This window comes from Tubulanus polymorphus, chromosome 6 (assembly GCF_964204645.1).
Source record: "Tubulanus polymorphus chromosome 6, tnTubPoly1.2, whole genome shotgun sequence".
Taxonomy (NCBI): domain Eukaryota; kingdom Metazoa; phylum Nemertea; class Palaeonemertea; order Tubulaniformes; family Tubulanidae; genus Tubulanus; species Tubulanus polymorphus.
In genome coordinates this window covers 767940-784534 of record NC_134030.1, presented here as the reverse complement: position 1 = coordinate 784534, position 16595 = coordinate 767940, and the positions used below count along the sequence as shown (strand labels likewise).

The window sequence follows — 16595 nt, the reverse complement described above, 5'->3', positions numbered from 1 at the left end:
CTGTATATACCGTAAGCGGCGATCGTGTGAACTAACCCTACAGCACAATGTTCCTATTGTGGCATGCGAGTAATAAGTTAGTTCACGCGTTCACCGTCAACGATATGTATAGGGGCAGCACACGACGGTTAAGATTTCACATAAATCTATATTCCTTCTATGGCATGCGACATAGGATTCAAACCCTCCTAGTGTGGCTAGTTGAGAGAAGAAACTCTGTCACTGTCAGGATTCAAACCCTCCTAGTGTGGCTAGTTGAGAGAAGAAACTCTGTCACTGTCAGGATTCAAACCCTCCTAGTGTGGCTAGTTGAGAGAAGAAACTCTGTCACTGTCAGGATTCAAACTATCAATTGTCAGGGTGGAGAGCTCAGAGAACTACCGTCGTGCAGGAGTGACTGTGGCCAAAACGGGGTGAATCTGGCCATTTAACTTGTTGAAATAAGCAAACTTGTTAATTTCAAAAAGTTAACATTACACAGATCAAAGAATTGCACCCCACCGAAAGTGATTACATTCACCCCCTTGAGGCCAGTCACCCCACAAGACGGTACAGAAACACGGTCAATGAAATGAACACTGAATGAATCCCCCACCGATATCTGTGGATCTGTGATATTCATTTATTTCATTTCAAGTTCAATATTCAAATAGTTTGCAAATGTTACAATGTGACAGTAGATCGGACAACGATTTTTCACTTATTTCGAAACAAACTTTATCAACGAGTTCAACTATTTTAGCCGGATATCCGTCCCATTTATTCTTGCCAGCGGTGCTGTTTACAAATTTATCACCTGAAACAAAGAACAGCCTCATTTTTAAGTCTCACACTCATCGGGTATGGTAATATCACCTCTCCTCTCCCTCTCCCTCTCCCTCCTCCCTCTCCCTCTCCCTCTCCCCCCTCTCCCTCTCCCTCTCCCTCTCTCTCTCCCTCTCCCTCTCCCTCTCCCTCTCCCTCTCCCTCTCCCTCTCCCTCTCCCTCTCCCTCTCCTCTCCCTCTCCCGCTCCCGCTCCCCTCCCGCTCCCGCTCCCGCTCCCGCTCCCGCTCCCGCCTCCCTCTCCCGCTCCCGCTCCCTCTCCCGCTCCCGCTCCCGCTCCCGCTCCCGCTCCCGCTCCCGCTCCCGCTCCCTCTCCCTCTCCCTCTCCCTCTCCCTCTCCATCTCCCTCTCCCTTTCCTGGCTATCCCCCTCTCCTTCTCCCTCTCTCCCTCTCCCAGCTTTCCCTCTCTCCCTCTCCCTCTCCTGGCTATCCCTCCCCCTCTCCCTCTGCCTCTCCCTTTCCTGGCTATCCCTCCCCCTCTCCCTCTCCTGGCTCTCCCTCTCCTGGCTCTCCCTCTCCCTCCCCTCCCATCCCCTCTCCCTCCCTCTCTCTCTCTCTCTCTCTCTCTCTCTCCCCTCTCCTGGCTCTCCCTCTCCCGCGCTCTTACCAGTTTTTCCGGCGATATAATCGAATTCCTTCGCATTGCCGACTCCCGGTGTTGCGACAGCTATGTTCATCACTCCTTTAGCTGCCAGCTCATCGGCTGCCGCCTTCACCCAGTTCGCCGACCTTGACACTCCGTCGTAGACAACAATCATAACTTTACTGCTGTCATTGCGCGCGCCGTTATCAGTATTGAAACCGTTAATGGAGGCATCGCGTAACATACGACTTGTAGCAGTTCCGTATCCGAGTCTTCGCGGCTGAGATAAACATTTACAATATATAGAAGTTGAGAAGTTTGAGTTTTCATCTTCAATGATCTAAAGTTGATTCATTCTCAATGATCTAACTCAAATCCAAGTCCAATGCATGATATCAACAAATTCGTAAATAATCCACCAAGGCCCTTAGTACACGTGACCCCCTCCCTGCCTGAATACACCTCAGGTAAAACTCATATGAATGTAAAATATCATCAATTCAAATTGATGAATCCAACTTGTTATGATGATGTCATTGGGGGATATAGAGACGATCCATTCTTCACTGGGATATTCTTATCAGGGACATGGTAGGTAAGTGATGATGTCATAGGGGGATAGGCTAGTATGGCGATAGCCAAATTACATTACTGTTGGCAGTATTAGAGGTCACAATATTTAGGAACGGCTTATAACGTACCTTATCTGCCGATATAACCTTCTCCACATCCGCCGCGTTTAATCCTTTGCTTAACGGAACCAGTAAACTAGGTTTAACGGCGAAGGCGTAAAATCCGACACGTATATTTTTCTTAGCGCCGAACAATAGTTTAACGGTTTCTGTCACCATCTTCATCATAACTGACCAATCAGAAGCCGAGATACTACCGGAAGCGTCGCACCCTATCAACACGTCGATTTTACTGCATTCTGAAACAGAGTATACTTGAAATTGCACACACTGGCACGTGAGGATCCGCTAGGTGCGCTAGTGTGCGGTTAACCGATATTCGGCCCCACAGTTCATTTCCATCGGAACGGGAGAACTGTCGAACCGTGGTCCAGGGTGTGTACTTACTGGGCGGTGGTCCAACTGGTCCAGGTTGTCCGGTAGTAGGTAGCGCCACTGAAATACAAGATATAGAGGAAGGCCAATAATGTGGTATTCTAAACGCTAGATGGCGCTGGATGTGGTGAAATAAATGAAGACGAATTAGATGCATGATTATCGAAAACCTACCACAAAGTTGACCTCTTGTGAGCGTTTTCATTTTCGGAACCAACGCGGCAAGTTTATCAGGAGGGTTGATGAATGCAGCGAAACTACCAGTTACGCTATCGGATCCTACACCAGCAGTTACAGTTTTAATGCCAGCTGCTTGCGCTAACTGTTTATCTTGAAAAGGTACTGGAGGCCTTTCCATTAATATCAATCACAACCCGAACACTTTCATTTCATTCAATTTATTCGCCGCGTCCGTCAACTTAAACGTGAATATAATTTGCATAAATTATTCACACGAATTTGCATGATCTATTCAAATTAGCGATTCAACATTGATCGATTAGTCTTACACATATATTTCTTAGTAATATTCACCTTAGTGCCCATCTTTAGCCTGACCGTCAAATGTTAATACGACAAGTTTGCGAGCGTCTTTTCTGCCTCCGTTAAACATGGTAACCGCCTCCTCTAAACCAGATCCGACTGCTGAACCGAACTGGCCAGTATTAGCAGTCACCTGTTACAACATAACAGATGTAAACATATATTATAAAAAGGTATTGGTGTAAGGTATATATATATAGTAAATTGAATCGGTAAAGAATTAAGCAATGACCTGAATGAAGAGATAAGAGATGATAGAAGAATTAGAACTATGGTAAAATGACGAACACAAATAGGCCTATACTAGGCCTTCATCCGTCAGTGATATCGATGATGATGATAATAACGATGATGAGGATGATGAAATGGTAGAGGGTATTAGGGCGAGCATGAAGAGAGGGGAGGGAGGGAGGGAGGAGGGAGGGAGGGAGGGAGGGAGGGAGGGAGGGAGGAGGGAGGGAAGGGAGGGAGATGATGCACTAACTGACCGGTGTAGTTATTGCTGTTATCATTCGGCTTTCGTTTTGTACTTATTCAAATCAAATTGTTTCGCTACTTGATTTCCGTATAATATCAAACCTACAAATCACAGACACAAAATGAGTCCCAAAGTTTACAAGAAAACAAACAGATAAACGATTGATGTATTCACAGTTGATGATACAACAGTTTATTCTAACAGTTTCACGGTTTCGACTTAAACTCATCATCAGAGAGAAATAAAAATGAAAATAATCATTATTTTCATTGCTCTGATGATGAAATATAGTTTAAACCTCTAAAACTGTCAGAATAAACTGTTATATCATCAACTGTGGGTTTTGCTAATTAAGTATGAAACATCTTAATAAATTCCAGCAGGGAATTGGAGACTTATCAAAATGAGATCATCTTTACGGATTGAATGAATCTTACCGACTTGAACACCGCTTGGTCCAATCGTGGTGAACACGTCATTGATGAGACTTTTCACAAAGTTTAGAGTGTGCTGTAGTTTATTACTCGCCGAAATCGACTGATCGAATACAAATACAACATCCAGCGGTTTACACTTGATTTCCGGTGGAGGTGGTGGAACTGGTAACGAAACGACGAGCGCGCGAATTACTTATAAAATGGAAATAAACACAACCGAAATCACTCTTGTGAAAAACCTACCACAAAGTTGACCTCTTGTGAGTGCTTTTACCTTTGGGAACCAACGCGGTAAGTTTATCAGGAGGGTTGATAAATGCAGCGAAACTACCAGTTACGCTATCGGATCCTACACCAGCAGTTACAGTTTTAATGCCAGCTGCTTGCGCTAACTGTTATCTTGAAAAGGTACTGGAGGCCTTTCATTAATATCAATCACAACCCGAACCACTTTCATTTCATTTAATTTATTCGCCGCGTCCGTCAACTTAACGTGAATATCATTTGCATAAATTATTCACACGAATTTGCATAATCTATTCAAATTAGCGAGTCAACATTGATCGATTAGTCTTACACATATATTTCTTAGTAATATTCACCTTAGTACCATCTTTAGCCTGACCGTCAAATGTTAATTACGACAAGTTTGCGAGCGTCTTTTCTGCCTCCGTTAAACATGGTAAACCGCCTCCTCTAAACCAGATCCGACTGCTGAACCGAACTGACCAGTATTAGCAGTCACCTGTTACAAGAAAATATTATGTAAACAGATGTAATTCACTTTGGAGTATTGGTAGACTGAATTTCGGAATGGATGATGTAGTTAAAGAGCTTAGGAGTGAGGAGAGAGGAGAGCGGTGAGCGGAGTTATGGGAGAGGAAAGATGAGATGGGGTATAAGGAGAATGAGGAGAGAGTAAAGAAGGGAAGTAGTAAAGAGGAGAAGGTTGAACAGAATAGGGGAAAGTGACAGGGAGAGAAAGTGGGAGTCTAGAGAATGGAGATGAGAGAGACGGCAACGAGTGAGGGAGAGGGAAAGAGAGAGAGAGAGAGAGAGAGAGAGAGAGAGAGAGAGAGAGAGAGAGAGAGAGAGAGAGAGAGAGAGAGAGAGAGAGAGGAGGAGAGGAGGAGGGAGGGAGGGAGGGAGGGAGGGAGGGAGGGAGGGAGGGAGGGAGGGAGGGAGGGAGGGAGGGAGGGGAGGGGAGGGAGGGAGGGAGGGAGGGAGGGAGGGAGGGAGGGAGGGAGGGGAGAAAGGGAAGGTAGCGCGGGAGAGATCTAGAGAAAGGAAGACAGAGTTAAGACGGCCGAGATGATAGTTTAGATGATGCACTAACTGACCGGTGTAGTTATTGCTGTTATCAATTCGGCTTTCGTTTTGTACTTATTCAAATCAAATTGTTTCGCTACTTGATTTCCGTACAATATCAAACCTACAAATCACAGACACAAAATGAGTCCCGAAGTTTAAAGGAAACAAGCAGATAATGATTGATGTATTCACAGTTGATGATACAACAGTTTATTCTAAAAGTTTCACGGTTTCGACTTAAACTCATCATCAGAGAGAAATGAAATGAAAATAATCATTATTTTCATTGCTCTGATGATGAAATATAGTTCAAACCTCTAAAACTGTCAGAAATAAACTGTTATATCATCAACTGTGGGTTTTGCTAATTAAGTATTGAAACATCTTAATAAATTCCAGCAGGGAATTGGAGATTTATCAAAATGAGATCATCTTTACGGATTGAGTGAATCTTACCGACTTGAACACCGCTTGGTCCAATTGTAGTGAACACGTCATTGATGAGACTTTTCACAAAGTTAAGAGTGTGCTGTAGTTTATTACTTGCTGAGATCGACTGATCGAATACAAATACAACATCCAGCGGTTGTTTACATGACGCAACTGCGGACAAAACAAAATACAATATGGAATGAATTTCAAATATTCTGTATCCAGTTCAACTATGGAACAAGGATAATTTCGCCATATATTGGAATTATGCCAACTACGAATAGAGGATGTACAGGGGTGTCCCGGGTTCAAACCTAGTAATTACTGACACTTATTCAGAGTGGTCCTGATGCTGAATAGAGGATGTACAGGGGTGTCCCGGGTTCGAACCCAGTAATTACTGACACTGATTCAGAGTGGTCCTGATGCTGAATAGAGGATGTACAGGATGTCCCGGGTTCGAACCCGGTAATTACTGACACTGATTCAGATTGGTCCTGATGCTGAATAGAGGTTGTACAGGGGTGTCCCTGGTTCGAACCCGGTAATTACTGATACCGGTTCAGAGTGGTGCAGAAATAGTATAGAGAATATATAGGGATGTCCTGGGCTTGAACCCTATTATAATTGTCAAAATAAAGAAAACTTACCACAGAATTTAGATGTTGTGATACCCTCGATTTGACTGACCACGGACTCGATTTTAGACGGAGGGTTGATATAAGCAGCTAGATTACCAGTAGCGCTATCGGACCCTTCACCACCAGTAACAGTTGCAATTCCTGCTGCCTCAGCTAACTGTTTATCTTGGAAAGGTACTGGCGGCCTTGCGTTCATGTCTACCACAACCCGAACCGCTTTCAATTCTTTTAGTTTATTCGCCGCGTCCGTCAACTTAAACGTGAATATAATTTGCATAAATTATTCACATGAATTTGCATAATCTATTCAAATGAGCGACAAATCAACGTAAACTTTAATGAAGTAATATTCACCGTATTGCCATTTTTAGCCTGACCGTCAAATGTCATTATGACAAGTTTTTGAGCGTCAGTTCTACCTCCGAGATCAGGTGTTTTAAATATCTCAACAGCTCTCAGTAAACCACCTCCGATATCAGAACCGAACTTACCGACTGCAGCCCACTGTAAACAATACAAACTTATTGATATATATTCAATTCTTACAAAGTTTCTCTAAATTCAACCAGTTTTACAAAAATCAGTTTATCGCCTTGAGATGTAAATAATTCTTTTTTGTGATATTGATCAAGTCCCTTATTATTTGATGTCACCACAGGTTGGTATGGGCTAGGATCGTTAAAGCGACGGAGAAAACAACCACTTCCAGAAACTGGGTGGCCCTTGAAGAGGATCTGATAAATCGAATTGATTTAAGAGAATTTATGATTTGTTGATTTACCTCTCCATTTACTGCGTTTACTAAATCAGCTTTAGTCGTGAAGTTTTTCAAATTGAAGACTGTTTTTATCGCGTTACCATAAATTACCAAACCTGTATCCCAAAATATCAAATACATTATCAAACCTGTATCAGACAATATCAAATACATTATCAAACCTGTATCTCAAAATATGAAATACATTATCAAACCTGTATCAGACAATATCAAATACATTATCAAACCTGTATCAGACAATATCAAATACATTATCAAACCTGTATCCCAAAATATCAAATACATTATCAAACCTGTATCAGACAATATCAAATACATTATCAAACCTGTATCTCAAAATATGAAATACATTATCAAACCTGTATCCCAAAATATGAAATACATTATCAAACCTGTATCAGACAATATCAAATACATTATCAAACCTGTATCTCAAAATATGAAATACATTATCAAACCTGTATCAGACAATATCAAATACATTATCAAACCTGTATCAGACAATATCAAATACATTATCAAACCTGTATCACAAAATATCAAATAATTATACTGTGCAATTTTCATCGTGAATATTCATAGAAAGGCATCCAGGATTCTAACACAGAAAATCGTATTTGTTTCTAATTCTCGTCGGAATCAGTCGAGATTCGGGAAGTTTCAAAGGTTGAGTTTGAATGGTTTCGTCCTTATCGAAAACATGAATTTCAACCAACACCAATTAAGCTAAAAATATAAGTTTAACTTAATCGTTACAACTGCCCCCTGGTGTAACAAACCTACCAACTTGTGCACCGTTTGGTCCGACATTAGTGATGACGTCATTGATGACTCGTATGATGAAACTGCGAGCGTATACACGATTGTCCGCCGATATCGATTGGTCGAGAACAAATATGACGTCAACAGGTTTACATGAAACTGAAAGAGGACAACGAGATGATCAAAATATAAACTAGTTGATCGGTCCCAGTTCCACAATTATTGGACTCAGTTCCACAGTTCTGAACCCAGCTCCACAGTTCTGAGTTCAGTACGACAGGTCTGAACCAAGCTCCACAGTTCTGAGTTCAGTACGACAGGTCTGAACCCAGCTCCACAGTTCTGAGTTCAGTTCCACAGTTCTGAGTTCAGTTCCACAGTTCTGAACCCAGTTCCACAGTTCTGGTTCAGTACTACAGTACTGGAGCTAGTTCCACAGTTCTGAACCCAGTTCCACAGTTCTGGTTCAGTACGACAGGTCTGAACCCAGCTCCACAGTTCTGAGTTCAGTTCCACAGTTCTGAGTTCAGTTCCACAGTTCTGAACCCAGTTCCACAGTTCTGGTTCAATACTACAGTACTGGAGCTAGTTCCACAGTTCTGAACCCAGTTCCACAGTTCTGGTTCAGTACGACAGGTCTGAACCCAGCTCCACAGTTCTGAGTTCAGTTCTACAGTACTGGAGCCAGTTCCACAGTTCTGAGTTCAGTACGACAGGGGTGAACCAAGCTCCACAGTACTGGAGCTAGTTCCACAGTTCTGGACCCAGTTCCACAGTTCTGAGTTCAGTACGACAGGTCTGAAGCAAGCTCCACAGTTCTGAACCAAGCTCCACAGTTCTGAGTTCAGTACTACAGTACTGGAGCCAGTTCCACAGTTCTGAGTTCAGTTCCACAGTTCTGAACCCAGTTCCACAGTTCTGAGTTCAGTACTACAGTACTGGAGCCAGTTCCACAGTTCTGAGTTCAGTTCCACAGTTCTTAACCCAGTTCCACAGTTCTGAACCCAGTTCCACAGTTCTGAGTTCAGTTCTACAGTTCTGGATCCAGTTCCACATTTCTGGATTCGCCACATCTAATTGTGGAACCCCGGTCCGATAGAATAAAAGATCTCGAATTTGATTTAAAATCATTCTAGATATCTAGACATTATAATTCTCAACAAGCTACTAATCGATAATATCAAATATTCATGATTCATTCTTTATGAATTTTTTTAGTATTTTCTTTATGAATTATTCGTTGTAAACTCACATGTTGATTCTGCGGCAGCTGTAAAATTTAAAAAAAGAATAATTTGAAATTGATAAATTATATCGAAATATAAACTTCAGGTAAAATTCTATTCTGTAAAACTAAGGCTATACATGGCAAAGGGTTGGTTAAAGTTTTAAACTGTTAGATCGATACCATAATAATCACGTAGTTTAATAAGGGACTATGTCAATATTCAACCTCAACCAACCTTTTTAGCAACTGCAGCCCCCTGACACAAGGCAATCAACCCCCGACTTTATCTTAGGAATGTATATATATAATTACAAATATATAATGTGTACATTGCACATTAACTGGATCAATATTTCAATACAAACACATAGCGCTTAAACCTTTAAAGTATTTGTATCGGTAAAATACAAAAGTCTAAATGAATTTACAAAACGTTCAATAATTTAATGATATATGATTTTTTTTTCTCGATAATTTCAACCTGCCTGTACTTACCGACCGAGCACGTTTTTAGTAGCAGTTGATTTTTGATATTGTTAAATTCGGCGTCGGTCGCGGAGGGAACGTTCAGAATGTTCTCCTTCGAATTGGTGATTTTATTTATCAGGTCAGTGTTCGGATAGGTGCCGACAGTTACCGCGTAGATGTAATATCCCAGATCCTGTAGAACAGCAGCCCTCAGCGGCACTGCCTCATCCGTAGCGTCCTTGTAGCCATCCGTGATTATAATTATTGCCCTGTTAGATAAACAGTTTTAGATATATTCAATCGTTAGAATAAACTTAGATGCCATCGATTGCGGGTTTCTGCTATAGTCTGGAATGTTTCCTTGTGTCCTTATTCGGATGAAACATTCTGAATACGTGTTTTAAAGATAATATAAAATCTCGGCACATTAAGAATAAAATGAAGTCTGAAATGTTTCCTTGAGCTAGTTTAGTTTATTCTAATAGTCATCTTCAGGAATACTGCTGATGTCCTCGTTATAACCATTGATGGAACACTGTGAGTCCGTGTTGTCTGATCCCCATACTGAAAAGGATGCCTGAAGCTGACTATTAGACCTAATCGAAACGTTGAATAAACTACACTAGCTCAAGGAATACAGTATTCCTGAAGATGACTATTAGACCTAATCGAAACGTTGAATAAACTACACTAGCTCAAGGAATACAGTATTCCTGAAGATGACTATTAGGATAAAGTCGAAACGTTGAATAAACTACACTAGCTCAAGGAATACAGTATTCCTGAAGATGACTATTAGGTTAAAGTCGAAACGTTGAATAAACTACACTAGCTCAAGGAATACAGTATTCCTGAAGATGACTATTAGGATAAAGTCGATACGTTGAATAAACTACACTAGCTCAAGGAATACAGTATTCCTGAAGATGACTATTAGGATAAAGTCGAAACGTTGAATAAACTACACTAGTTCAAGGAATACAGTATTCCTGAAGATGACTATTAGGATATAGTCGAAACGTTGAATAAACTACACTAGCTCAAGGGATACAGTATTCCTGAAGATGACTATTAGGATAAAGTCGAAACGTTGAATAAACTACACTAGCTCAAGGAATACAGTATTCCTGAAGATGACTATTAGGTTAAAGTCGAAACGTTGAATAAACTACACTAGCTCAAGGAATACAGTATTCCTGAAGATGACTATTAGGATAAAGTCGATACGTTGAATAAACTACACTAGCTCAAGGAATACAGTATTCCTGAAGATGACTATTAGGATATAGTCGAAACGTTGAATAAACTACACTAGCTCAAGGAATACAGTATTCCTGAAGGTGACTATTAGGATATAGTCGAAACGTTGAATAAACTACACTAGCTCAAGGAATACAGTATTCCTGAAGATGACTATTAGGATAAAGTCGAAACGTTGAATAAACTAGACTAGCTCAAGGAATACAGTATTCCTGAAGATGACTATTAGGATAAAGTCGAAACGTTGAATAAACTACACTAGCTCAAGGAATACAGTATTCCTGAAGATGACTATTAGGATATAGTCGAAACGTTGAATAAACTACACTAGCTCAAGGAATACAGTATTCCTGAAGATGACTATTAGGATAAAGTCGATACGTTGAATAAACTACACTAGCTCAAGGAATACAGTATTCCTGAAGATGACTATTAGGATAAAGTCGAAACGTTGAATAAACTACACTAGTTCAAGGAATACAGTATTCCTGAAGATGACTATTAGGATATAGTCGAAACGTTGAATAAACTACACTAGCTCAAGGGATACAGTATTCCTGAAGATAACTATTAGGATAAAGTCGAAACGTTGAATAAACTACACTAGTTCAAGGAATACAGTATTCCTGAAGATGACTATTAGGATATAGTCGAAACGTTGAATAAACTACACTAGCTCAAGGAATACAGTATTGCTGAAGATGACTATTAGGATATAGTCGAAACGTTGAATAAACTACACTAGCTCAAGGAATACAGTATTCCTGAAGATAACTATTAGGATATAGTTGAAACGTTGAATAAACTACACTAGCTCAAGGAATACAGTATTCCTGAAGATAACTATTAGGATATAGTTGAAACGTTGAATAAACTAGCTCATAAGGTAACATTTCAGACTCTTTTTATTTTTAGCATGCAGGGATTTTATATTATTTACAACACGTACTCGGGGTGTTTCGTCACTGGAACATCAGTAATCTTCAAATAAAGGATGTGATTGTCAGTGAATAGAAAATGATTGACACGATTGACACGATTGACACGATTGGTAACCAGTCACCACGCCTGACTGGTTACCACTCACCACACCTGACTGGTCACCGGTCACCACACTGACCAGACTGACTTAACAACGTCGCCTATCGTTACTGGTCTATCGTCTAGTGGTTAGCAAGCTCGGCTGGGATACTGCAGGTCACCGGTTCGAGTCCTGCTTGGTTAAGGTTTGCGGGCGTTCGCTGCTAATGGTTAGGTTAAAATTATTAGGTTTTGGATTTTTAGATATTTTGAAACTGGGGGAAGTAGAGTAAGGGCTGGGGGTTATGGGTATTTGGAATATTGTTGGAAAAAGCCCGAGCTCCATTCTTCACCCCTGATGGTTTTAAGGATTAGTGTTGGGGTTGTATTTTGAATATTTCGAGGCTGCAGTTTTTCAAAAGTTGGTTAAAGATAACCGGCGGATTGTGACAATCAATTTTTAATAGTCACTTTGTCAAATATCCACTGGTTTACTCTGACCAACTGTTGATCACTGGTTTACTCTGACCAACTGTTGATCACTGGTTTACTCTGACCAACTGTTGATCACTGGTTTACTCTGACCAACTGTTGATCACTGGTTTACTCTGACCAACTGTTGATCACTGGTTTACTCTGACCAACTGTTGATCACTGGTTTACTCTGACCAACTGTTGATCACTGGTTTACTCTGACCAACTGTTGATCACTGGTTCACTCTGACCAACTGTTGATCACTGGTTAACGTTGACCAACTGTTGACCAGTGGTTTACTCTGACCAACTGTTGACCACCGGTTAACGTTGACCAACTGTTGACCACCGGTTAACGTTGACCAACTGTTGACCACCTGCAGCCCCAGGTTTCTATCTCACTTGTTAACCGCGGCTCGTGCTCCGTTCACTGCTCTCAATGCATCCTCTTCCACGTCTGTCAGTCTCGTCTCTTCTTTAGTCAACACCGTTCCGCTATCTTTCACCAAACTGTTCACTTTTCCCTTGAAGCTAGCCAAGTCGGTGAACTGATTCAGTTTTATTGCCAGTTCCGCTTTTTTCGTAGTGGAATAATACTGCGCCACTGCTAGCTGCACTCCGAACGGACCCATCGATGATTTCTCTAACAGAACGTCTCCCATTGAATTGATCAGGTTTTTCATGCTTGTGTATCCGGCCGCATCGATTTTATCGCATATATCAATCAAGAATATCACATCGATTGACATCTTTCGTGCGCAGACTGAAAATTAGAAATAAAAAACAGAACACATGTTCATAGATCGAATATAACAATATCTAATCCATGACACCTGTAGATAAATGTCGTCTTCAGTAGAATTTATCAGAATGAAACCAGAACGTTTCGGTTGTTAACAGCCATTATCAGGTTAGGAGAGTCAATTCAGAAACAGAATCCGCAGTATATTCTTGGAGTCTGAAATGTTTCCACGAGGTCTATCTATATCTGACGTCCCAATCGCTTTTATGAATTAACTATAGGTTTATTCTTATGGTGTGGGATTTTATATCATATTATTTCATATAACATTTTTGCGATGTTAATGAATATATAGATAACAGTTTATAATAGATTGATAATACTGAGGATCCAGTTCCACAGTTGTGAGTTAGAGTTAACTGTGAACTCTGGAGCCAGTTCCACAGTTGTGAGTTAGAGTTAACTGTGAACTCAGGATCCAGTTCCACAGTTGTGAGTTAGAGTTAACTGTGAACTCAGGTACCACAGTTGTGAGTTAGAGTTAACTCTGAACTCAGGATCCAGTTCCACAGTTGTGAGTTAGAGTTAACTATGAACTCAGGATCCAGTTCAACAGTTGTGAGTTAGAGTTAACTCTGAACTCAGGATCCAGTTCCACAGTTGTGAGTTAGAGTTAACTGTGAACTCAGGATCCAGTTCCACAGTTGTGAGTTAGTGTTAACTATGAACTCAGGATCCAGTTCCACAGTTGTGAGTTAGAGTTAACTGTGAACTCAGGATCCAGTTCCACAGTTGTGAGTTAGAGTTAACTGTGAACTCAGGATCCAGTTCCACAGTTGTGAGTTAGAGTTATCTCTGAACTCAGGATCCAGTTCTCCAGTTGTGAGTTAGAGTTAACTCTGAACTCAGGATCCAGTTCAACAGTTGTGAGTTAGAGTTAACTGTGAACTCAGGATCCAGTTCAACAGTTGTGAGTTAGAGTTAACTGTGAACTCAGGATCCAGTTCCACAGTTGTGAGTTAGAGTTAACTGTGAACTCAGGATCCAGTTCAACAGTTGTGAGTTAGAGTTATCTCTGAACTCAGGATCCAGTTCAACAGTTGTGAGTTAGAGTTATCTCTGAACTCAGGATCCAGTTCAACAGTTGTGAGTTAGAGTTATCTCTGAACTCAGGATCCAGTTCAACAGTTGTGAGTTAGAGTTAACTCTGAACTCAGGATCCAGTTCAACAGTTGTGAGTTAGTGTTAACTATGAACTCAGGATCCAGTTCAACAGTTGTGAGTTAGAGTTAACTGTGAACTCAGGATCCAGTTCAACAGTTGTGAGTTAGAGTTAACTCTGAACTCAGGATCCAGTTCAACAGTTGTGAGTTAGAGTTATCTCTGAACTCAGGATCCAGTTCAACAGTTGTGAGTTAGAGTTAACTGTGAACTCAGGATCCAGTTCAACAGTTGTGAGTTAGAGTTAACTCTGAACTCAGGATCCAGTTCAACAGTTGTGAGTTAGAGTTTACTCTGAACTCAGGATCCAGTTCCACAGTTGTGAGTTAGAGTTAACTCTGAACTCAGGATCCAGTTCAACAGTTGTGAGTTAGAGTTTACTCTGAACTCAGGATCCAGTTCCACAGTTGTGAGTTAGAGTTTACTCTGAACTCAGGATCCAGTTCCACAGTTGTGAGTTAGAGTTAACTCTGAACTCAGGATCCAGTTCCACAGTTGTGTGTTAGAGTTAACCCTGAACTCAGGAGCCAGTTCTACAGTTGTGAGTTAGAGTCAACTCTGAACTCTGGATCCAGTTCCACAGTTGTCTTGAGTTAGAGTTAACTCAGAATTAGTTCAAATTTTCAATAGATCGAAATCCATATCCCAGTTCCACAGTCAAACAATTTTACTCTGTTGAACATATTGAAAAATGAAGTTGAACAACAAACATAGAAACCTAGCTACAGTTGAAATAACATCAATAACACAGTAATAAGTATATTCTAAACGTCAAGAGCCAGTTGCTCAAAGACTGTTCACAGAAACCCGGGGAACATTTGTGCTGAAAGTTTATTTAAAAGTTAAACATATGTTTGATTATCGAGGCCCAAAGTGGACAGGTGCTCATGCGAAGTAGTGTTTGAATATTGCAGTACGGCTGAGGCCAATGGATAATGGAACATATTATTTCTAAAATGATAACCAGTTTTCAATTTCATCAGTGTTGTATTGACTTTATTTTACCGCAACCAGTTAGACAGTTGTTGGTTGAATCAAACTAAATTCGAGTCAAAATTGTTCATTTTTTTATCTTGAAATTAATTATTCAGGAAGGAATGAAGGAATGAAGGAATTATCTGATTAAATTCGATTTGTTTGATTTGATGATTTGATGCTTATTCGGTGTACACCTATAAAACGCACCGGTCATTCCGAGGGTTCGATTCTGAAATAGGGATGATTGTCCCCCTTGCTTGGTCTCATAAACCCAACAGTTATATATGTTATATATGGGTACCTGGTCTGATAGATGACTCCTGAGCGTTTGTTAGCAGCTCGGTGTTACTTCTCCCCAGGGAGAGATGACTGATACATGTTAGAGTAGAAAATTGGCCGGGGTAATGATACCGAAATGTAAAGCGCTCTGAGCAGCCTGGCTGGATTTAGCGCTATATAAGACATATATTATTATTATCATTACTATATCATAATGTTGGTAGCGGCACAGAGAGGGGATAAATTTGAAATCCTAAATGGAAGTGTAGAACACACAGAACTCTGTGGTATAGATATAGTCGGATGGTCGCCTGCCGAATTTACAGAAGTCTTTTTTAAATTGAAGAACATATAATTGTAATCTACAAAAGTAAAAATCCAATCGAGAATTGTTGAACTGAGTGCGCCCCAGCTGGTCGTTAGAATGTTTATTGCTAATCCAGACAGGAGCGCAAGGAGTTCGAAATACAATGGAATTATTTTTTTCAGGGTACTTTTTCCACCTGTGACTAATAAGACAGCAACAGTCTGCAGCGGCGCAAGATTCAGCTAATGTTCCCTTAAATGTCCCTCAAGTAACTATTGAAAAAACACCATTCCGTGTTGTAGCGATGAAGTAGAGAATCCCGCACTGATCAGCTATATAGGACACATTTATCGGACTTCATCTTTCGTTTTGTGCCGGGATTCCCTACAATATGTTTGTCCCTCAAGTGTCTAGAAACTGTATGAGTACCCTGGAACTTCTATATTCATTACAGACCCCTGTTTTTGCTTGATGTGGAAACTTTCCCTTTTTCATTTCATTTCATACTCCCAAAGTCAAAGTCTGGATCCACCCCTGGATCCACCCGTGGATCCACCACTGGATCCACACCTGGATCCATCCCTGCCCAAAAATACAATTCCGAAACGTTATCTCATCATTTCAAACCCGTTCTAATAAGAAGCGTTTATGATTCTTACCGTTCAGATCGATGGTGTTTGCGGTCGCGGATGACGCCAGTAACAGGGACAGCGCTGATAGAATAATATTCATCTTCAACATCGTCATCGTCATCATCGTCAT

The 16595-nt window shown here is 40.8% G+C and overlaps 2 protein-coding genes across 2 annotated transcripts; both read right to left on the bottom strand.

The window, feature by feature from the left end:
• Window positions 1–635: 635 nt before the first annotated feature.
• Window positions 636–2833, bottom strand: LOC141906688 (collagen alpha-6(VI) chain-like). Its single transcript, XM_074795972.1, has 5 exons — window positions 2649–2833; window positions 2487–2534; window positions 2109–2338; window positions 1432–1687; window positions 636–796 (listed from the first exon to the last, which is right to left on the bottom strand). The coding sequence occupies exons 1-5, from the start codon at window positions 2830–2832 to the stop codon at window positions 639–641; spliced, it is 876 nt and encodes a 291-aa protein (XP_074652073.1). The 5' UTR covers window position 2833; the 3' UTR covers window positions 636–638.
• A 176-nt stretch (window positions 2834–3009) lies between these two features.
• On the bottom strand, window positions 3010–16595 carry LOC141907122 (matrilin-1-like). The gene is made up of 11 exons (XM_074796692.1): window positions 16493–16595; window positions 12709–13069; window positions 9580–9821; window positions 9109–9126; window positions 7878–8015; window positions 7098–7189; window positions 6671–6820; window positions 6326–6569; window positions 5700–5846; window positions 5273–5364; window positions 3010–3150 (listed from the first exon to the last, which is right to left on the bottom strand). The coding sequence occupies exons 1-11, from the start codon at window positions 16593–16595 to the stop codon at window positions 3010–3012; spliced, it is 1728 nt and encodes a 575-aa protein (XP_074652793.1).

Excerpts from the sequence above, each read along its gene's own strand:
- LOC141906688 (XM_074795972.1), bottom strand. The coding sequence starts at position 2,832 with ATGGAAAGGCCTCCAGTACCTTTTCAAGATAAACAGTTAGCGCAAGCA. Across the intron at positions 1,688-2,108 it reads AGGTTATATCGGCAGATAAG|CCGCGAAGACTCGGATACGG; the intron begins GTACGTTATAAG and ends TGTTTATCTCAG. Across the intron at positions 797-1,431 it reads TTATATCGCCGGAAAAACTG|GTGATAAATTTGTAAACAGC; the intron begins GTAAGAGCGCGG and ends TCTTTGTTTCAG.
- LOC141907122 (XM_074796692.1), bottom strand. The coding sequence starts at position 16,595 with ATGACGATGATGACGATGACGATGTTGAAGATGAATATTATTCTATCA. Across the intron at positions 13,070-16,492 it reads AAACACCATCGATCTGAACG|TCTGCGCACGAAAGATGTCA; the intron begins GTAAGAATCATA and ends TCTAATTTTCAG. Across the intron at positions 5,847-6,325 it reads CACAACATCTAAATTCTGTG|TTGCGTCATGTAAACAACCG; the intron begins GTAAGTTTTCTT and ends TTTTGTCCGCAG.